The 23,311-nt window shown below is 39.9% G+C and overlaps 1 protein-coding gene across 1 annotated transcript in view; it reads left to right on the forward strand.

Moving 5' to 3' along the window:
• The window catches only part of PIEZO2 (piezo-type mechanosensitive ion channel component 2), a gene marked incomplete at its 5' end in the record, with an annotated part of 99,503 nt that overhangs the window by 59,206 nt on the left and 16,986 nt on the right, over positions 1 to 23,311 (forward strand). The window contains 11 exons of the mRNA XM_009588243.1: positions 340 to 451; positions 1,319 to 1,321; positions 2,174 to 2,239; positions 5,552 to 5,718; positions 10,525 to 10,700; positions 16,756 to 16,923; positions 19,036 to 19,428; positions 20,798 to 21,056; positions 21,560 to 21,742; positions 22,141 to 22,399; positions 23,304 to 23,311. The exon at positions 23,304 to 23,311 is cut by the window's right edge and continues 143 nt beyond it. Coding sequence (XP_009586538.1) covers positions 340 to 451; positions 1,319 to 1,321; positions 2,174 to 2,239; positions 5,552 to 5,718; positions 10,525 to 10,700; positions 16,756 to 16,923; positions 19,036 to 19,428; positions 20,798 to 21,056; positions 21,560 to 21,742; positions 22,141 to 22,399; positions 23,304 to 23,311 — 1,794 coding nt within the window. The remainder of the gene's footprint in view (positions 1 to 339; positions 452 to 1,318; positions 1,322 to 2,173; positions 2,240 to 5,551; positions 5,719 to 10,524; positions 10,701 to 16,755; positions 16,924 to 19,035; positions 19,429 to 20,797; positions 21,057 to 21,559; positions 21,743 to 22,140; positions 22,400 to 23,303) is intronic.

A 23,311-nucleotide genomic window follows, 5' to 3' on the forward strand; every position in this document is an offset into this window, starting at 1 on the left:
AAGTAGAAATACAGAATTAAATGGAGAGATTCAGGTGAAGTAGCCCATATGCAGAACAGGGTATTAATTCCCAAAGTTCAGAGCATGAATTTTTGTGGGTTCTAATGAAACTTGGTTCACCCACAAGTGTTTTCACATTTGGTTTTATGCTCGCAAAAATAGCACATGAAAACTCAGCAGATCTGCAGGGGAGATGTTTGATTTGGGATTCAAAATATTTCCTTACCCCTGCAGATCTGAATGTGTTTACTCAAACTATGTAGTCCTGCTTATGGCTTAGTCTATGGTTTACTCTCAAAACATGAATAACCTTGAAATAAATGAGTTTGTTCCTTCCAGTTTGTTTATCAGGCCTGGATTACTGACCCTAAAACAGCACTACGGCAGAGGCGCAAAGAGAAGAAAAGTTTCGGGAAAGAGGAGAAGCGAAGGCGGAAAGGATCTGGGGATGGTAGGTAGCCTTCCATATTTTTAAAACACGTAGTGTTAACAAGACTGCCTGTTGTTCCTGGTAGCAAAAGGCAGCTGAGTTTTAGAGGGCAAGCACTCTCAGTTCTGGCTAGGAACTGGAAAAATGAGTTTGCCTTTGGCTGGCTGTCTCTCCCTGCCCCAGCCCATGACAAGGCCGGCCATATCTACGTCCTTTCATTCTACACAATGCGCATTGGGGGAGATAAAGGAGAAGAGGGGATATATGTGTTTTCCCTGGAGCTGCAAGACACACGCCCAGAACTTTTGCCAAATAGGAAGACTCAACACATTGCACAGAACATCAGCTATATGAAAGCATTTGTGGAAGTAGAGTACTTGCAAGAGAAAGCCATAACCCTGTAAAGGCGTAACTTTATAAAGCCAATAACCTGGTAGTTAACAGCATTTCTGCAGAATATGGGAGTGTAAATGCCAGGCGTTTGGCCAGAATCAGGCAGAGCAAGGACATTTCCCTTTCACTCCCTCACCTCATAAAAAGGTTTATCTTACTCTCCAGGATTTTCTAGAGTTGCTCAAAGTCTCTCATTTTGATGATAAATTCATGTGTATTCCCAGGGAAAGTTTTGCATGTGAGAGACTTATGTTTTGTGTTGAAGAACTATTTCATGATGAAGTTCCTGAAGAGCTGTAGTTCAAGTGGAGCTGTAAGAAAAATTCAGTTAAATAGCCACATATTATTTCTTTTTGCCACATTTCCTATATTGTTCCCTAAGTAAGCTTGAGTTGATACAAGGGGAAGAATATCAAGAAATGTTTTTCACTTTCCATGCTGTACTCACTGAGGAACCCAAATATCCATGAACCCCTAAATTCACAGAGAATTCAGCAGGTAGCAAAAGGAAAACATACAAATGTTAATAGGGTTTTACTGGCACTGTAAAATCATTCATGCCCCTGAAAAAATTCAGTTTGTAAGTAGTTCATATCTCTTCATCTTTTGCTCCCTGTTTAAACAAGAAAAGAAAATAGAAATTCAGAAGCTTTTCTGGTCAGTATGGATGGGGAAGAGGGGGCTGAATCTGCTGGACTTTTCCTCCATTTGGCATCTTCACCCGTCGAAAAGAGGGAGCTTTATAATTTGACTGCTGCCGCTGAAGCTGTAGCTGCAGTTATTGGATATTAGATAGAAGGAGAGTCATTTGTCTGTCCTTCAGTTCTGCCTGCGACTTTACGTCACTCCTCTGCTACAGGCCTAAATAAAAGCACATGGTAGTTTCAGACCAACTCTGCTGCTTCATTTCAACCTGAAGGTCTCACTTAATGCATTCGGGTTTGCTGGGTCAGCGGCAGGAGAAGATCAGAGCACTGATCAGGTTGCCCTTTGCAGAAGAAATGAGCTGAAGCGTGAGTCAGCGGAAGGTGAGGCTGCTGAGGGTAGAAGCGGTGTGACTGAGAAGTTGCCTGGGTTTACACCAACGGATGGTCTTGCTCAGCAGCCTATCTAGCAAGAAAATGCCACTGCAAATTACAAGCGAGGGGTGGTCATCCATGAACACCTTCGCTGAGAGGGTTGTCCCCTCACTTGAATCCTTTAGAAATGGAAATGTGCTTTCCGTTATAATGGTAGGTGAGGAACCAGTCACTACTGCTTAGTAACTGTAGCATTTTCTACCTTGAATGGCATTTACACCCGCACTTCTATAGGTGTAACGCTCACTGTTTCGCTAATTGTTTTCAATAGGTGGTACTGATGCGGACTGTGAAGACAGTGAAGAGGAACCTGTCAAGAAGAAATCTGATGGACCAGGTATGAAGGCAGAAGCAGGGTTTCTCTGCTGTTACAATGCAGTTGTGACTGGTGGCGTAAGCAGTATATCACAAAGACAGCGTTGCACTGATCCTAGGCTTGCGTAAAAGCCACAAAATCCACATTAACCTGTGCAGTGAGAACTTCCTAACTACTTTCAGGTTTTCAATTGCCAGATTTACAAGTCCTGAGCACAGGAACTTCTACTCCTGGACTATTAGCTACTGCACTGATTCTCTACACACTTTAGTAAATACATTGGCAGGCTCAGACTTGATCACTTGCTGTATCTTTTACTTACAGAACAACTTACACCTTAGGTTCCAGTCCTGATTGCGTACAGCCTTTGTGTTAAAATCTCCATTGATTTTGAATTATTATTCTGAATTCGAATTATTAGTCTGAAATTATTATTATTAGCACAAAGACCTTGTGTTTTTTCAGTGTGTTTTAGCAAGGTTAATATAATGCTTTTGTCTGGTACTCAGCCATTCAGCAAGGTGCAATAATCTCCTCTCAAAAAATGGGATTTTCCCAATCTTACCTGTTCTCATTCATAATCAGACTTAAGGATGCTCTGCACAACAGAAGAAATGCCAGAAGTTTGCAAGATCTTGCCCATATTGAAAGTTTTCCTACAAAGAAGTGTAATAGATCATAAATCTAAGCTTCGCTCTTTGTTTCTAACTGGAGTAAAAGAAGAAAACAGACTCTCCTCTTAAGTAAGTCTTCATCATGGCTTACCTTGAGTGAGACTTTGTCTTCAAAAGCTATTTTTCTTCTCTATTTAAAATTGGTTCCCACAGTTCCAGTTAAGATTGTATCCCTGAGTGAGCCACAGGGTAGATGATGTTCCAAGGATGTGGGAGATGTCATTTCTTTCTCACAAGAGTAGTGGTCTCAAATAAACAAGTTGCATTGCTATAGGGGTTTTTTGGTGGGGTTTTGGGGGCTTTTCTATTTGTTACTTACTGGCGATGCAGTTTCCTGTGTTAAAACACTCAAACGCATCCCTGGGGAAATACTGTTGGTGCTACACAGGAGTTAGGGAGAGAGAAGGAGTTTATAATTAATTTGTATTGGAAATAGTCAATTTAAGGTGCTTTATATTTTCATTGAAATACTTTGACCATTCCTAGGTAAAATTTGTTAAAGAAGGTGGTTGGAAAAATTACACAGTAATTTTTAATGAAGCATTAGCATCATTATTAACCTTAGATCAAATCCTGTCTCACACCCTCAGGCAGAGAGAAGCCTTCTCTGCCTTTGACCCTTTAAGTTAGAATAACAGTCTCTGCAGAAAATAAATATTTGTTTCCCTTTTTGAAGATGTTTAGATGCAATCGATCCCCAAAAGATTATTTTAAAAAAGTTTTGGAGAACAGCAAAGCTGCCAGAACAGCTACAGCATCATTAAAAATGTATACTAAATCACCTCCATCCCAGAGAGAAAAATTACCTTTCAGATTAGACTGGAAGTGCTTGGCAAAGCACTGTGGTGAGACTATGGCATGCCAGTGGTGGTCAATAACGAAGGTAATATTAACCTGAGTGCTGCAATTCTCCTGAAGTCAGTAGCAAAAATTATATATTAGGGAGGAAGAGTGTGGGTTAAAAAAGAACATTTATATGTTGTATATTTTGTGTATGAGTGCTACATTTTCTTTTAATCTATTCATAATATTATCTGCGATTCAAAGGAAATGAATGCTCCTTGAAGTAGAAACAGCCTTACATTTAATTGCCAATGGCAAGATTTCCTTAGCTTTGAGACCTGCACATTGAAATATGAGTGAATAAAATTTAAATGGATAAATCGTAAAATATCTCCAATTCTAAATGACATAGAAAAAGCCTGAAAAAAAGGGCAAAATATTATTGAAATAGTTATATGACCAAGTGAAGGGGGCTAAATACTCTTATGTTCAGAGATACCAGACCAGTTCCATGGCATTGCTCAGGTAAATGGTACATACTGCCATTTCAGCATCCACTTTACAGGAATGTACCACTAATGGGTTTTTTCCTTAGGTTCTCTCCACACGTATGTGCATGCAACCCTGCCTGCACACCCAGAGACATGTGCATGTTGCTCCATAGGAAATCTTTTGCTTTATTATAACTTCACCTTTGCATTCTTTGTAAGGAGCAAATGTGCACTCCACAAAGTTTTGCTTGCCATCGTGTGGTATACAGCTAAGAAGTGAGGTTGTTAAATGCATCATGCTTTAGCGCATAGGTTGGCTCCTTAGTATCTACTTCAGGCATTTTGTCCCTGCATGGCAGATTATTGGCAGTTTTCTATTATTTCTTGGGTCGGTTACTCTAAAATTGATCTTTATAGCTAGTGCTCTGAGATTTGCAACCTAGCAGGGACAACTAGCTCTGGAACTGGCTAGTTGGAAGGAAATTTTTTAGCATTTGTGCAACACTATGTAAGAACTGTAGTGTGGTGTGTATGTTTGGGAGTGGAAGAAAAATAAGCTGAAAGTGCTGCTTTTTGGGTGAGAAATGCAGTTGCTAATGCTAAAGGAACTACTGAAATGAGAAATTAACTTGAGACAGCTGCGTTGAGCAAAATAAAGCTACTATTGTTCGTATAAACCCATAAGCCTTACTCATGGGAGAGTGTGCTGCTTTGGCAAAATAATGCAAGAGTAATGTTTTATAAATTATTTGTATGATTTGTGCTAGTTGGGCTAGTTGATCTGAGATCGCTGATGACAGTGCAGCCTATTTAAAAAAGAGAGGCTTTGGAAACAGAGGTGTGTTTAGGTGGTTGGAAAACTGGGAGAGATTCAAAGAGTGCTTAGGCAGGCTAGACTTTCAAACTCAGCTAAGCAAAGTTCAAGCACGAAAGGCAAACTCTGTCCAGAGATAAGCGCGCACAAGTGAATAGACAGGTAAGAGGCTCACCTCAACGCGCTAGCTGAGCGGCTGTTGAGATCACAGGAGCTGGAGATGTTGAATAGCTCTCAGGAGATGCCCAAATCTTTGGGTTTCGCTTTGCAGACCTGTGCATACAGCGTCTCTCTGCAATCAGGGACTGTTTATATGACTAGCGATTGCAGCACCAGGGAGTTACGGGGTGGAAAAGGGATCCCAGATGATAAGCCTAGACATACAGGCAGGAAAATGGCCCAGACAGCCAAAAGGCCTCCAGCAGTCTTCAGAGATTCCTTACTATGACAGAGTCTTGCAGCCTGGGTTATTATTATTAGACGATAAAGGAAAAGTGAATCTAACTCCAAGCAGAAATACAGTGAAAGATATTTGCATTCATTAACTCTCTGTTGCTTTTTTCTCCCTTAGATAACATCATCAAGAGGATATTTAATATCTTGAAGTTCACTTGGGTCCTTTTCCTGGCAACACTAGACAGTTTTACAGCTTGGCTTAATTCCATCTCAAGAGAACACATCGATATCTCCACTGTGCTAAGAATCGAGCGCTGTATGCTGACCAGGGAGATTAAGAAGGTAACACCTTTGGTCTTTTTTGTCTGCTAATGCCATTTCCAGCTCAGTGAAAAATGAAAGGTTGTATTTTCAGATCACTGTGTTAAGGAGAAAAATTATAAAAACTTCACTTATACGTGCATTTTAAAAATAGGTCTGCTTGCTGTTTTATAAATATATAAATAATAATGTATGTGATTTATTATCTGGACACAAAACAAATTATGGAAAAATAATTCTTTGAGAGGTTGATATAAGGATCTGGCTGAAATTCTCCTGTGATAAAGTGTGGTTTTGAGGGGACAGCATAGATTCAAGTAGAGAGGAGAAGGCATGGCATTTTAAACAGCTAAAAAACTACCTCAGTCTGCATATTTCAGTCTGATTGTAGACCAACTTGCCTTGGAAATGATTGACAACATACAGGCATAATTTTCTTCGCTTGCAATGTAGATATGTGGCCCTCTACAAACTAATTATGTATTAGTAAAACCCATTATTATCAAAGATTAATTTGACAGTGTAACTAGAAATGTATTTGGAACTTCAAAATGCAAGTAGGTGATACGCTTAAGTTGGATAAAGCTCTCGTTTTGACTACAGGTTTTTTTACATATGTTGCTAGCTACCCAACTATTTCTGGAAACGGCATAGAAGCCTCATTTTTAGTTCTTTCCAGTTTTTGTTAAAAGCTGCAGACTGTCTCAGAGATGAATAGGTCAAAAAGGTCAACAACACATTAGTACTCTTGACCTTAATAAAGCCCCGTACTGCCCGGCCACTGTCGACGTCTGCCGGCACAATAAGCAGGCTGCCCACAACCCCAGGAGGTTCAAGAGGTAGGCTTTCCTGGTCAGAGGGAATCTGTACCCAGTCTGGCCAGGAGGCACTGAGCACAAAGAGAGGGCTGCTTCAGCATTAGTGTTTAGCTACTGTTATTTTCCCCAAGGTGTCCAACAGTAAGCAGATAATAATAATAATAGCAAATAGCAAATAAATAAAAAAACCCACCAGAACAGAGCAAAAGAAACGTGGCGTATTCAGAGTAAATCCTTCTTTGGAATATGTCCCAGCTTGTGGCAATGGATGGTTTAGGGCACCCTAAATCAGAAATTGCACCTGGATCGTTATGTTTAATAGTACCAAGGAGTCTATATTCTTGGAGTTTGGCTAGTCCGTTTTTAATCTATTTTTAATCTTCACTTCCAGAAGATCCTACAATACGGAGTTCTGTAGTGTCATTCCATGTGGTGTGTTTAAAAGTACTTCCCCTTGTTCATTTTAAACCTGCTTCCTGATTGTTTGGGGGTCTCCTGTAGATCGGAGATGTATTCCATTTTCCTCTACTATTCCTGATTGTATAAATCTGCATGGAGTCTTCTCCTCAGTCATTCTCTTCCAAATTAAGAAGTCCCTTTCTTTTTAGCCTCTCTTCACATGGAACCCACCCAGTGCCTCTGATCATCTTTATTGTCCTTCTTCATACTATTTCCAGATTTAATATGGCCTTATTAAGACTGGATGACCAGAACTACACACTGTTTTCAAGATGTGGGTGAACCACAGGTTTATACAGCAGTATGATGTGTTCTCTTTTGCTTTCCTAGTAAGATCTAACAGTCAAGCTCCTTTGATTTTTAGTGAATGCTGCCTATTTTCAGGGGACTATACACTCTTAAGTCCAAGACCTTTAAGGCTAACATAAGCTGACATAAAGCCTGTCATTATGTATATACAGTTTAGGTTATTTTTCCCATTGCATTTCTTGCCATTTTTTACAAAGTCACTAAGTTTTATCAAGTTCTTCAGTAGTACTTCGGTCAACTTTACACTTGAATATCCCAGGTAATTGTTTTTCATCTGCAAACTTTAGCACATCACTATTTTCCTGCTTACACAGATTATTTCTGAATATGCTGGACAGTAAAACTCCTTGGGGGAACCAGTCAATTACCTTCTTCCTTTGTAAAGAAAAAACATTTGTTTGTGCCCTTTGTCTCCAGTCTTTTAATGGAGGATAAGTACAAGAGAAATAGTCTGCTTTATTTCATGATCACTTAATTTCTTACAAGGATCACTGAGGATCACTCCTGAAGCCATGTTTAAGGATTGGCGTTTTACCTTCTCTTCCCCTGGCACTATTTCATCTGTTGGTTCCTGCAGATCTCTTGGGTGAGCACCTTCCACCCAGTGCTCAGTTTATTGTTTTGTTCTCAGACTTGTCTTTTATAAAATAATTACTCCAGTCATTCCATGGGATTCAAGTTATTCCACTGGGAATGTCAGTGACTTTTTCTGCAGCAAAGAGAGATGTAAAAAATTCAGTCTTTTCTTGTCCTGTTGCCATAACCCCTTTACACCTCTTTATGCCTTGATCACCTGTTGATACCCTGGCTTTCTGGCAGCTGATTCTTACGATATTCTTGAAAATGTTTTTGTTATCGGATTTCTTTTTATGTTAGCAAGTTATTCCTCAGCATCTCTTTTGGTCTAATTTGCTGAAGTTTTACATTTAGCTCTACAAAGTTCATTCTTGTTTGTTTTTCCTCATGACTTTCTACTTCTTGAAGGATGTCTTCTTGCGTCTTCCTCCTGGTCTTTTCCATTCTGGTGACTTGTGTGTGTGTGTGCGCACAGGGTCTTTCATGAGGTTTACTATTCTACATGAGTACATTTGAAAATTAACTTGAATTATTGTACATTATTATTCTGATGGCACCTTCTGTAATCTTCCTTAATATTTAACAGGCACTAGTGCACTCCTGGTTTGATGGTCAAAAACGAAGCCTTCATACTGTACTTTTTCAATATTAATTGGTTCAAGTCCACCCACAGAGACTCTGTGATAATCCTGGCACAGTGAATTTAGTTAATTTGTTAGCCTTTATGCTTTTTGACCCATACCACCTCTTTCTCAAGCTATCTTCCATTCCGTCCTTCCTATAAAATTCATACTGTGATAGTACAGCATTGTAGTGATACTCCTTTTTGCCCCAAGTCTCAGAAGTCCCTGCTATTTTAGCATCCTCACCGAAAATCACATGACTCTTTCTCACCGCCCCTGAGTTTTTAGAGTTTTAACATTTACGCAGAAGCCAGGCTAACTGCCTTTTTATGGCCATTACTTATTTGGGACCTTATTTTAATCATTCTTTGCTACTTCTCACCTCAATTTTATTGAGTTTTTCTGATCCTTTGTTCCCAATAGATTTATTTATTTATTTATTTCCATTTCATGTTGCCAGCAGCCTGATGCTATTTTGATTACAACAGAGCCCATACGTCCTGTATGGGCTGGTATATCCTGCTTCAATCCTAAATCTTCTGGTACTAGGGGCCCTTCAAAGAATTTCCCCCCAGTCAATAGCTTTAAACTTCAGGGTTTTTCCTAGGAACTTTCTCTCCTCTTCTGTGAAATATTGGTACCCATAAACATCAGAATCATCAGTTCCTCCATAGCATCCCCAAGTCTCTGTAGCAACGCCATGCCTGTCATTGCTGCCCAAGAAAGGAGGCTCTCGCTGCAACCATCATGGTGACATGTTTCTTTGTCAGGTGTGGAGTCGGGGACAGTTAACCTGATGTATGAAGTTTCTTTGGTCTCTCTTCCAGCTACAGAAGAACCTGAAATTGAGTCCTCCAACAGTTGTGGGGCACTCTTGCTGTCACAGCTCTTGTCCTTTATCCCAGGCCTGCAGTCAAGCTAGAATGTAGCATGTGCCGTAATTTCAGAGGCAGGATGTCATAGTGGCACAAACATTTGTTACTGCAGAAGCAACACAGCTTGTATACAAACAAGCCTAATTAAAAACCTGAGTTTCAGATTTTGTTCTTAAGATTTTTTTTTTTGACAAAACTTCAGATTTTGAAAATTTTAGATTTGGGATGGTGTAGAGGGCCGGAGTTGAAATACTAGTAACTAATAATATTAGTAAAGGGAATACGGGCAATATTTTAGAGTACTTTTACTATTTTAGCTGGAAAAAGTCCTTGCATAAGGCTTCACTGTAAGTCAGAAAAATGACTGTTCAGGAATAGCAGTCTTCTCTCTCAGTGTATCTTCTGAAGTCAATGCAACTGCTAGTGGAATGAGTTGGATGTGTTTCTGCCTAAGAACAAGCTATAAAATTCTCAGTTGTATTCTTACGACACACCTTTAGGATTCTGATTGCAATATCACAGCCAGAAAGACTTGATTCTGTGCCCAGATCTGGGCTGACAGTTAATAAAACCATCCTTTCATGAACTTGCTTGATCTTGAAGTCACAGAGAAAGAGTAAAGGTCTTCAGTGTATTTTTCATGGTTTTCCAAGTGTATCCATACTTCATGAATAAATTCTTATTTTGGGACACAAATGAAAATCTAGATCAGTTTGTACATGACCAGTTTCTTTTTTTTGTCGTTTAAAAAAACTGCTATTGACCATTAATAATTGTTGTGTGATTGTTCTTAGAGCCAGTGAAGCTATCTAAAAGAGGTATCTCAAAAGTTGCTGGAGTACAGGTTGAGTCATGGTCCCAGCCCATAACTCATTTTCATGCTGAATGATCTGCAGTCCACCCAGCAGAGTTTTGTTGGCTATGTATAGCCTGAAACCGCTTGCGTTGCTCCAGTTTTGCTTGAAAAAACAACACTTTGTGCCATGGGAATTTAAGTCAGAATTTGACTTGCATTCTGAAAAGAAACTGCTAGTGGGAGGTTATTATTTACTAGGAAACTGTTTGCACAGTCCTTTATCTGTTCCTTGCAAATGACAGAAGAAACCAGTTCCTCAAATAATACACCTCCCCCCTGCCATGTACCTCTACCTCTACTCTCTTCCACAGGGAAATGTTCCAACGCGGGAGAGCATCCATATGTATTACCAGAACCACATGATGAAACTTTCTAAGGAGTCAGGACTGGACTCAATTGATAAAAATCCCGGTCAAGCTTCTGGTTTGCAAGCATCTGAAAGAATGGATAGTTTAGATTCAGCAGCTTCTCGTGACAGTATCTCCAGGTATTGATTTAATTTTATTTTGTGAAAGACAGAGGGATCATGCAGTAGATGTAATTTTAGATAATGTCTAAGTACTGATGAACTTTCTAATCAATGTTGAATCCTCTTTTTGATTTATCCATGCCATTTTAATAGTGAAAACTCTGCTATGTTACTATTCCGTTATAGTGGTGGACTCAATTGTTGGCTTAACTCCCTTTTCCACTGCATGACTACCCCACTGCTTTGTGTTTCCCCTAGAATTAGGAGTCATTGACAGGGGTTCTGATCTTGTAAAAAGTAATGGAAAATGAAAGCCTGCTGAGGATGCTTATGGGTTACTGTTTTAGGAATTCAGGTGTGGAGTTTGGGGAATGATCATTCATTGTGAATATTTTGTCTTCGTAGAATAAATTGTTGTTTGTTGCCCACCAATCAAAAAAGGCTTTTCATTGAGAGAGATTCTGGATTTGAGAGAGCAAAATCCCCCTCTCATACACATAGGGCGAAGATCATCTGAAGAGCCTGATTTCCTAACTGCTATGATTACAGTCCAGCAGCTCTATACAGTTTGTGGATCAAATACCCATACTAGTTCAGGAAAAACACCTTCCTCGTTCTTTTCTCAAGACAGATGCCGACAAGTCCCTTGCCAAAACTACTGCATGCTCCTGCAGCTCCATGCACATGGAGGCACACACGTTCACTTCCTTCCCTTACAGAGGCAGCCTGTTCCCACCGTGTCCCTGGTGTTCTTGACTTTTAAGAGACTGCAGAAATTGTCCAATATGAAGGGGAGAAGGGAGAGCTTTGGAAATCCAGCTGTTTCATAATCCGTTGCATTCTGCTGTCTCTTGTTCTTCTCTGAAGTGTGGCAGTATCATATTGTGTTTGATACTCCCAGCAAACTTGGTAGCTTCTGTGTACAGTAAATTATGCTTAACTTTTACTAATGACATATGGGTAGATGCTAGCAGTCTGAAAATAACGAGGGCTTATGTTCCTTTCTGATGTTATTGAAAAGCAAGTGTAAGAGAGTGCCTGTGAGTACTATGCTTCACAAAATATTCACAAATTGCTCCCCAGGGTGAGCACTGGCCTTTGAGAGGTTCACGCCAGTAAAAACACCAAATCCGAGCAAATCGTTCTCGGTGGCTAGCTACCCAACTAAGCAACACCTTTGTGTTTTGTCTCAAAGTTTTACAGGAGTCAGATGACGTGAGAAAAATGTAAAGCCAAATTCTATTACCAGCTCACTTGGAGCCACTTGGATATCTGCAGGGCAGAATTTAACTCCACAAAGTTCAGTCTCACCTAAAGAAAGAATAGTGATATCAGTCCTGCTTCCCTTAAATAGTTTTTGGTCATACTGTATACTTTAGGTAGAAGAAGTTATCATTATTATACAACAATGTTAGCAAGAACTTTAACTAGAAGCAAAGGGAAGCCAATTCCAAAATGAATTATAAAAAAGAAAGACAAATCTTGTAATTTTCATGTGTAAATTCTGCCTCTTCGATGAGAGGATATCCAGTGTTGAGCTCCACTTATGTCTTTTTTTTTCAGAATAACCACCCATTTGTCACCCTGCTTTGAGCATACTTACACAATTAAAATCTCTTTTCAAACTCAGAGAATTCAGTGATTCTGTGGAGCTGCTTTGCAACAGAAAAAGTTAAATCTTTCACATGTGTTACTGTCATCTCCGTTTCCTCAGAAGATGTCACAGGACCTGTCAAGCAAGGAATAGCAAAGGCAGTATTATGACTGATTTCTCTAATCTCAATTTCTCTTTCTGGTAATGAACAATCAAATATTCTTGCACTGAGAGTATTTACAAATTGTGCACATCTGCTATAATAATAATGACCTGTAATTAGAGGAAGCAAAAATGAGTCTGTTGATTGAATGATAATGCCATCTGTTTATTGGGGCACCCTTGCATGTCTCTTCCTGGGATTACAAAAGTGCTTATGAGCTTTTTTAGAAATGTGAAATGTTTTAAACTTCATGTGAGTTTATTGAGTGATTTTTTTGAATTGCCCAAACAAAAGAACAGGGCATTTTACATTTCAAAGTAATGATTTCCAGTAAATGTAAAAGCAACTAATTGAATCTAAAGCATCCGTGTGATCATGGATCTAGGATTGCAATGGAAAACTTTTGGGAAGGGGCAGAGGGTTTCTAACCAGCATTCTGGTTGCCCTACACAAAATTCTGTAGTGGACATTAGGTCCATGAGTAAGATGGGCATGTTTGGAAGTACACAGGGGTGCAGAAGCACAGAAGCTATTCCATGATAATAATACATATTCCTCAGTACTCAGGACAGGAATTACTGCGGGTATCTGCTCAGTGCTCTACACACTGGTTTTCCAGAGAGAACAACCCTCCTGATCAGTTGCAGGAACTGTAAATTTCTTGTGAAGTTCAGGGCTGACCCGTGTAAGTCTTACCGAGGGATGTTGTTCTTACCGTAGTTTTGCTGAGTATCCTTTGTGGGATTTTCTCTTTTAGTAGGGCTGTCATTTATTCTCAGTCTTTTTTCTATACAGTAGCTAGAAGTGTAATGAGGTATTCGTAATGTAATTGTTTGGTTTCTCTTTATGTATAAATACTCTTATGTATCCTAAAGGCAAAGTGCAAAGTTCATATGGGCCAGGAGGAGAAGAGACTGATGTTGATCCTTAGCAAGCTCTTTGAGGAGCACCACCAGAAGGGATCGGGAGCTAGCATGGTAGAGCATTCACTGCCGTTTGTTTCCATTTGACTGACGAACTGCTTATTAGGTTAAACACCTTGTGAATTTCAGTAACGTGGTTGGGAACTTACTAAAGCCAGTTGGCTGCCTTTATGGGACTTTGCCTATGATTATGAAATAGCAGCTAGACGCGGGTCCTAAGTCAGATTTCAGGATCTCCAAGGTTTTGTATCCAGTTCAGTTTGTATTAATTTTTGTCCATCACAAATAACGTATTCAGTTCCCAACTCTACCTGTGTGTAGGCTTTTATAGGAGCTGCAGGTGGAAGCCCCTGGCCCTCCTGTAAGAGTGAACATACAAGTGTGGTCAGGGTGTTTATGGACACCACTCTTCATCTATACTTCCCTCACTAGATGGGAGAATAGGGCTTGAGGCAGGGAGCACTGGGGAACTAACAGTTGCCTTGGGAGGCAGGAGAAAGGATGAAAGGAGAGTCCCAGTTTGGGGCTGGATCTGTGTCTGACTTAGGAACGTGAATGATTGATAGGAAATGTTTGGGATCTTTGCTTGCAGGTGTGGGGAGTGTAGTAGTTCATAAAGGTAATGCCAGTCAATAACTTGCCCATGGACAGAAAAAAAACAGAAAAATTTGTAAGTCACCCCTTAAACTAATAAACTCTCTGGGAAGGGTAGATTTGTTTAGCAAAAAGGAAGTCATAAAGTAAGAAATTTCCCGCTCACTGAGGATAAAAACATCTCTGCTATATATATCCCCACTTGAAATGGATGCCTGATCAACTTTATATAAAATGCTTGAACTCGGGGCTTTTAATGTACATTCAATTTAAAATACTTAGTCCTTGAATGATTTCAAGAAGCTAATGCTTTTCAAGGTCTCCAAGGACACAAATTTGAAAAGTCACTCAGGAAGATATGCTTGGATTAAATTTATGCGATAGTCAATGACTGAGTCAACATCAGCTTTGCCAAGTGTAAATCTCTCCACTTTATTGGTGTTCTCATTTCCTCCATGTTTGGAAGCATGTTCCTAAAGTACATAAAGAATATACAGACTGTGCTACAGGTGTCACCTCATACACATCTCCTGACGTTCAAGGATACAGAGCAGCTGCTCAGTCAATAATTCTTCTGATGATTCATCCTTCATTTAAAACAGCTTTAAACCAAATTATTTCAGGGACTCCATCTGGGCAAATGTTTTTATCTATTGGAATTAATAGATGTTTTTCCTTTGATTTTTCTGGGACCCAGGTCAGAACTTACATGTTTTGGAGGGCAGCTGGCATATGTTTCTTCCACTGAAAATATATGAACGGGCATGTGCTACTTTGATTTCAACAGCTGCTCTGCTTAAGGCCCTTGGAAGGTTCCCTTTGAACTATGTCTGCATTTAAAATACTTCAACACCTTAGTAAGAGGTGTTGCTCTTGACAAGATTAAACTCAGCCCTTGAGGTGTAAAATAACATGTGGATAACATTGTAGCACACAGACAGAAAGGTAATCTGCAAAACCAGATTGTCTACTTGCTGCCGTCTCCCTATATGTTAGCACCAAAACCTCACTGATAGTACAACAACCTGGCTATACTCCATAGGTGTACGTGCAAAGGGAAACCTCCTCCCTCATGACCCTCTGGAGGCACTAACACGGAGCTCCGACTGATTTCCATGCTGCTGAATCAGGCCTCTAGGGTGGATCTCCTGTTCCTATAGGAAGCAGCATTTGCTGCTTCGTCAAAACCCCCGCACCATGCAGACAGCCCTCCAGGTTTTGTCTGGAGGATGCTTGTGTGCCTTTGCGCACACACAGAAATTAATGACGTGGCTCGTAAAGGGTCTTGGCCACATGAACTGACAGGACAGAGGTGCCCCTGCCTTAATACTGTTTTTAAGGGAAGTATTTCACAATACCTTTGGTATCTTGAGGATACTTTTCTTCTATTCAAAGACCAAAGTACGCTTTTAGCCTCAGCCCATTCTGTCAAAAAAGGCCATCAGTGAGTGTAGGCCAAAGAATAACTGCTTCTTCACTCCACGTATTTTGCTGTTTTCCTCTCCATTTTCCTTAAGGCAATAATTGCAAACTGTCACTTCATGCCAGCAGATTTTTTTCCTCACTTCAAGCTAGCAAGACCAAAGTAACACAGAAAATGCCATTGCACTTCCCTTCTGACCTCTTTCCCAATTCTCTGTGCGCCTGGACAAACATAACGCTTGCCAAGGAAGCAAATCCCGGCTGCTGCTGCTCAGGTGTAACACAGATGGACTCAAAAGCAGAAAAGTAGAGTGTAAATCCTGTGTTTTGGGGTCCTTTCTTCCCGCATTCTATCTGAGAGACTCGGGCAGGTCACTGCATGTGTTAAAACACCAGGTTCCTCAACTTATTTCATAGACATCTGTGTTTTTCAAAGATTTTTGCAGGAGAAATAGTTCTTTTACCTACCATATGTCATTAATGTATTTGCTTCTTTCCTGTTGCTATGTTATGTGCTTGTATTTAATTATGTACTTACTTTCTCATAACTCATCCAGTTCTTCTTTTCTCCAGTAACACATAAGTGCTCAATGTATGGTGTATGTTTCTGGTGTCCTGTTGTATTTGATAAGTGAAAGGAGATAAGGGTTTATTATATCTGTTCTTTCTTTCAAGATGTGCATGTTACCAATTTTGAAATAGTTTTTAAGCTGTGATTGAACTAAATGAAATCTTCTGGAAAGAATCATCATGGCTTACTACTAAATATCAAAATAAAAGCCATCCCATGCAGAGCAGGTTATATTTGGCATGCATCTACTGGCTAAGTAACATATCCGATTTGGCTCTTTGGTTCGGAAAGAGGATTAGCCAATGTCTGACAGCTATTTTTCTATTTGTGGAATATGAGCTTATTCAGTTTTAAGGGCTCTTTTAGGAAATTGGCTTGTACCTGTGTAAAGAGGTTCAGCACAGTATATCATTAATAAAATAGAATTTATACAGAGGAGGTCACTTCCCAAAACATTTTTGTGGAATTTGGAAATTTCAGGGGGAAACAAAGAAAATAAAACCTCCTCACATATGTAAGTTGGTGCCCTTGGAAAACATTGTAGAGCATTGTGTTGGTTTCATATCTCTATGAATAGTAAATAGATGGCTGTTAGCCTCCTATAGCCCCTATATGAATATAACCATGAGCAATCTGTGCATAGAAATGTGTTTACATGGTGACTGTAAACAAATCCTTATCTTCTCTCTGAACCTTTTTTCCGTGTCAGTGTTTTGCTGCATGGCGAGCATATTTGTTTACTGAACCATGTGTATAGTAGTGTCATTTGTATTTAACACTGTCTTTATAACTGTTTGCGCTGCTAGCTGCTACACTGAAGCAACCATGCTGTTCTCAAGGCAGTCAACCCTTGATGATTTAGATGGACCAGACACTGTTCCTAAAACAAGTGAGCGCGCTCGACCTAGGCTTCGTAAAATGCAGAGCATGGATATGTCCTCCTCATCAGCTGACAGTGGCAGTATAGTGTCAAGGTGCTTAACTCATGCATGCTTTGTTCACTCATTTACCCCTACCGTTATACTTACTGCAGTGTACATAAATGTGCGTTTGCAGATATGTGGTGTACAGAGTGGTTTGCATGGTTAATGGAAGCTTCACTCCCTTCTGTGTTGTGGCACGATTCTGAGGTTCAAAGTCAGGGTCAGAATCTAGGACTCATTTGCTGTTTCACTTCTTATTCTGCTCTGTTTTGGTTTTTGTTTTGTTTTTCATCCTTAACTCATGTATTTTTAAAAGTTGTTCCATTACATTACACTGGCTGTCTAAAACGAGGCTAAAGTCTGTATTTAGTCAGCTAAAAAAGAGTCTGATTTTCAGAGTTACCGAGCTGATGGTTGTTCTTATTAAAATTGGAAGCTGGAAGTGAAGTTTCTCAGCTAATCAGTTATCCTAAATATGGACTTAGATGTCTAATTTTAGAAACTAAGATAGGCAAACGTTGGCCCTGCTCTCTCAATTTTTAGTTTTCCCCCTATAGGAAAGATTGCTAAATATGTTTTGATTACTTTACCATTGATTTACAGTCTGTGAGGTGTTGGAATTAAGAAAGGGAAAATAGCTATGAAAAAATAGTGAATAATGTTAATATCCAGTGCAAGAGAGAACTGTTCAGAGCCATTCACTCACTTTTTAGTAGGTAAAACCCAGGGGTTTATATTGGGAAACAGTGTTTCAACTAGTATTATAAATATTATAAATATGAAATTTTATGGCATATCAGATCATTCTTTATCAGCATTTAAAGTGTTCTACACATTTTTGGTGTTGATCAGTTTTGAAATGATGGGATTTTATGGTTTTGTGCATTTTAACCAGGATGAGAGCTACCGTGAATCATCAAAACACACATCCTAATAATAGTGTTACACATTCTAATTAAAAGTCTGCTAGAAGTAAAGTGATCTAAAGCAGCCACAATAAGTTTGGAAGCAGTGTAAAAGAAAAAGAGATGGAACTTACTTAATTTTTAATTTTGGCAGGAGATGGAAGTGCCAGCTGGCTTTGCCAGAGCCAGATTTCTTTAAAAGGTTATACTTCAGGTGAAAACATCGCCCCATTCATTTCATAGGAGCTATGTGAAATCTGGTTTTGTCTATGCAGAACATGCAGCCAACAAAAGACACCGAGTTGATGCCTATTGTCTAACCTACGGAGAAGGACTGAAATGGAGACTAAAAAGAGAAAGAGTGATGTTCGAGGGGATAGGTGAAAAAATACTTGTGAGGGATGAACAGGGTGAAACCAAGGCCAAGAAAATATTTTTTAAATTATGGTGTCCAGATTCCCATCTGGAGTCATCAAGCTGCATGAATTTACATCAGCTGAGACTGTTGCAGAGCACAGAGCATTAAGAAAGTGATTATGGACATGCAAAGCCGAGAATAAGCAAGGTGAACAAGCAGAGAACTGAACAGAGTGAATAAGAACAGTTGAAAAAGAAAATAGGTAGATACAGAAGAAAAGCAGGCAGGTAAGGTAAAAATGAAGACTGTATTGAAGAACATAGGGCAGTCTAAAGGTAAGCAAGATACCCTGTTACTGGAACAGTTTTGTAATCTGGATTGTATTTCTCCATGTTAGCAATTTACCTGTTCTTTTATTTGGAATCAGAGTTGATGTGTGTGTTCAGCTCATGTTCCAGTTGTATACAGAACCCATATGGTGGTTGTTAAAAGCACCTTGTTTAGAAGGAACCCTATGGCTGCCTATCAATCACCATGGAACAAGTTTTAAATAGATGTAATAGCAAGTCCTGATTCTGGTCAGAAAGTGTTTGAACTACTTTCAGAAAGTTAGTGTAGTTTCTCTTGATGATGATATTTATTTGTCCTTTGCTGGTGTGAAAATGATAGTGAATGACTGTGAGTTCACTGGGACGTCGTTCAGGGGGCAGAGAGACCCACGTGGTCCATCTGTGTAAGAGGACATCATGATGATATATTTTCTGCCAGATTATATGAACTTTGGAGGCCTGGGAATGCAATGGGGTTGCTCAGCTGTCTACATAAAGGTACAATTAACAAACTTCGCTTGGTGGTGAGCCTTGTAAGCCTCAACTCTCTCTCTTCGTCCGTCCCCAACAGTGAACCTACGCAGGTCACCATGCTCTATTCTCGTCAGGGGACGACAGAAACCATTGAGGAGGTAGAAGGGGAGCATGAAGAGGAAGGAGCTCATTCTGCGTCAAGGCCAGAGGAAGAGGAGGTGGAAGATTATAGCCTGGGTTCAGAAGGAGCTGCGTATACTCCTGATACCGATGTGCCATTGTACTCCACTGTGGATAGCAATGCAGAAGCTCCCCCTTCCTATAGCAAAGCTGTCAGCTTTGAACACCTTCCCTTTGGCTCCCCAGATGACTCAGCTGGTAAGAGCCTCATGATGGTGAGCCCAGACGACAGTCGGACGGACAGACTTAATGATACAATTCTCCCTCCATTGACGCACGAGCTGACGGCTAGTGAGCTGCTTCTGAACAAGTAAGGACCTTCATCAGGGAAAAATTGTTCGTCCCAGTCTGTGAAGTTTTGTCATTACTTTGGTTTTCTTGTCTCAGAACTAGCCTATACAGTTTCTGATACAGACCTTGCGCTAAGTTTGATTTAAGGGAAGAAGCTCATTTCCTGTGCAGTTGTTCTAATTACAGATTTCTAAAACGATTCAAATTCATGTTGGAAAGAACCTCCACTTTCTCCCCAGATACCATAGCTAATTGTTCCAATTAGCATCGGATTTCTCTGCTGAAATTGTCATGGGGTCAAGGCCTTTTCTAAATATTCCTTGTGGAGAGGGCTTCTCTTCTCCAGGCAGCTGTGATTTCAAATAAGTTTCCTCCAGGGCTATCTGGGAAAATGTTTCTCCTTTAATTATTTTGGGTTACTATAAGGGAAACTCTAACCTTTGGCAGAGTTTTTGTTTAAGCCAGTAGGAGCTGAGGGCTATGTAGAGAGACCACCTTGCTAAGTACTTTCATAAGGGATAGGATGCTCCCCTCTTTGCCCCTCAGACACTGCTCAGTAGCACAACCAGCATTGAGGTGGGGATCGTGCCGCTGCTCTTCTTCCTCTGCTTTCCGGCCTCACTCAGCTAGGGGAGAGCTTCCCCGAATGCAAGGACAAAATCTTAAACCACAGAAATGCCTTTTAGCCTGACTGCATCTGGAGAGAGAGAGGCCATGTAGATCTGCCTTTGTAGATGCAGTGTCTTTTCTTCTGGTTTTCCATAGTCATTTTTGCTTTTCAGTGAGATCTCTTCTCAGGCCAGGCCACTCTTTATGAAAAGCAAAGAGAATTGTGAATGTATGTGAAAGTCATATAATGATTTCTTGCTGCCTTTTGTATTTATCTGAGTGGGGCAAAGGGGAGAAGATTGAACACATCTAATGCTCAAGGGCATTTATTATGTTCTAATCTTATGTCACAGGACTATTCGTAACATACATCTTCTGATGGACCTCTGGAGTTTCTCCAAATTTCCATCTGTGTTGATAAATCAGATATGAATCCAGACAGGGCCACATCAACATGGTGTGATTTACATGAGATATGTTGGTTGGACACCTGTAGGAAGGCGGTGCTTGTAGAAGTTCTTGGGCCAGGCCAACTCTCTGGGTAAATTAAAAAAACAGCAGAACAGTGCTTCTAGTTATTTTGCCTGAAATTTTTGTTTTCTGAGCTTAGAATCAGGCTATTTGATTATAATACCAAATCCCTTTTTTTTTTTTTTCTTTCCCGTTGAACTCAGCAACAGAATTTTTTACTTTTTCAAAAGGAAAAATAGTAGCAATTTAAAAAGCAGCCTTTGTGAAATTGATTTTCATTTCATTTTACGGTACTCTGCTCTTCACAGGATGTTTCATGATGACGAGCTGGAGGAGTCAGAGAAGTTCTATGTTGGTCAGCCTCGAGTCTTGCTTCTTATTTATGCCCTGTACAATACGCTGGTGGCCCGGTCAGAAATGGTGTGCTATTTTGTAATCATCCTTAACCACATGATCTCTGCCTCCATGATAACCCTGGTGCTTCCCATCCTTATATTCCTTTGGGCCATGCTGTCTGTTCCTCGGCCAAGCAAACGTTTCTGGATGACAGCCATTGTCTACACCGAGGTATGCTGCTGTTTTCGTAACCCCACGTCTAACACAGAAAAGTTAAATTGTAAGCTTTGCATAGTCTCTTTTCTGTTTTTCATCTCTATGATGAGGGGCCTTTGGCCCTTCATATTAATACAAATATATGCTGAAGTCCTCAGCATTTTCTGTGGTATGAAAAGGTCTTGTGTTTTTCTTCGTTGCAATGAGCAATATCCTTCCTGGCAAGTAAAGCAGTTATCACAAGAACAGACCATTTGCAAACAGCTACTATATAATCGGTAATCAAGAAACAGTATACACTGCTTTTGGTATCTCAGGTACCACTGAGCGTCATCTGTTGGTAAATATTGATTGACTTTCATTACTGAGGAAATGTGAACTGTTGTTCCTCTATAGCAATGAATATGCTTGTTTATCTTCTCATAAAACTGACAAAGTAGTCATATTTCTCCCCCCTTCATGTCATGAGGCTGTTATATCTGCCATACACACCCCAAGTGTGTTGTGTTTCTAAACAGGTGGCCATTGTCATCAAGTACTTCTTCCAGTTTGGCTTCTTTCCTTGGAATAAATATGTGGATTACACAAAAGATAAACCTTACCATCCACCCAATATTATTGGCATTGAGAAGAAAGAGGGTTATGTGCACTATGATCTTGTTCAGCTCCTTGCTTTATTCTTCCACAGATCCATTTTAAAGGTAATCTGAGTTCATGTAGTTTCTTATTTTATATTTAATTTTTAGTTCTAATTTTTTTAGTCACTCATGTGATACAGGAAAGTCACTCACTTGGATATTAGGGAAAATTTCTTCACCGAAAGGTTTGTCAAGCATTGGAACAGGCTGGCCAGGGCAGTGGTTGAGTCACTGTCCCTGGAGGTATTTCAAAGACGTGTAGATGTGGGACTTAGGAACATGGTTTAGTGGTGGACTTGGCAGTGCGAGGTTAACGGTTGGACTTGATCTTTTCCAGTCTAAGTGATTCTATGATTCTATGATATCCCAAAACAATGAATTTGTCTTCCCGCTTGTGAATGCCTGTGATAAATACTGCGACAGAAATACAAGGTTGAAATGCTTTCTTCTTTTTCCACTAGTGCCATGGATTATGGGATGAAGACGAGAAAGGGGACAGCTCCAGTAATAAAGAGGATACTGACGATGAGCTCTCTCTGACAGGAGGTAGGAGAGACTCTTCTGCCTCTTTGAAATCTGTCAATCTTGCGGCATCAGTGGAGTCCATCCATGTCCACTTCCCCGAGCAGCAGACCGCCATCAGGAGGAAGAGCTCTAGCAGCATATCACAGCTTTCGCACAGGTCCAGCTTCTCCTCCCACAGATCTAAGAGAGGTAAATGTCATGGTATTTCTGAGATTTAAAGAGCAAACGTTCATTTCCCGTAGGATCATCAAAAAGCTGAAACCTCGGTTGCTGTGGAGATCCCAGAGGCTACTGAACGCTGCTGCTCCTCAGTGAGGAAATAAGTTATGAACCAAAGTATCTTCATGTTTGAACACACTCCAAGCCTTCTTAAAGTTCAAATGGAGAGTCATACTTTGTGATTGACTGTTTTTTTAAAATTACATTATCCAAAAGCTGGGAAAGGAATGCTCAGTGTGGCCCAGATCCAGAATTTCTGGTCCCAGAGGCTACTGAACGCTGCTGCTCCTCAGTGAGGAAATAAGTTATGAACCAAAGTATCTTCATGTTTGAACACACTCCAAGCCTTCTTAAAGTTCAAATGGAGAGTCATACTTTGTGATTGACTGTTTTTTTAAAATTACATTATCCAAAAGCTGGGAAAGGAATGCTCAGTGTGGCCCAGATCCAGAATTTCTGGTTCAGCATAATCTCCAGCTAGAGGGAATGCAAAGCATATGTATTTTTCATATCTACATTTGATAATACTTGAAATGACAAAAAGTTTTGATTAGGTATATTGAAACAGATTACCTTTCCCATCTTGTAAAAAGGAAGGGCTTACTCTAGCCTGAATGTATATATTACCAATTGAGATGACTGAGTCAGATCAATCAAATACTTGTCTTTATCGCTAGTCTTCTCTTTTTATAGTTATTGATCAAATTTTGATCTGCCAGTGATTAAACCTTTACTGGATGCTCTCAAGATTTTATCATATTGGAAAAAAAGCATAAGAATTCATTTCAAAGCTTCTTCTTTCAAGTGTGGGACTCATATATAGGATGGAAGTCTCAAGATTTATTACTTTCTAGTTTTTGTATTTAAACTTTTGAATAAGCTTCTCTT

This window comes from Fulmarus glacialis, unplaced genomic scaffold, assembly GCF_000690835.1.
Source record: "Fulmarus glacialis isolate BGI_N327 unplaced genomic scaffold, ASM69083v1 scaffold4302, whole genome shotgun sequence".
NCBI lineage: Eukaryota > Metazoa > Chordata > Aves > Procellariiformes > Procellariidae > Fulmarus > Fulmarus glacialis.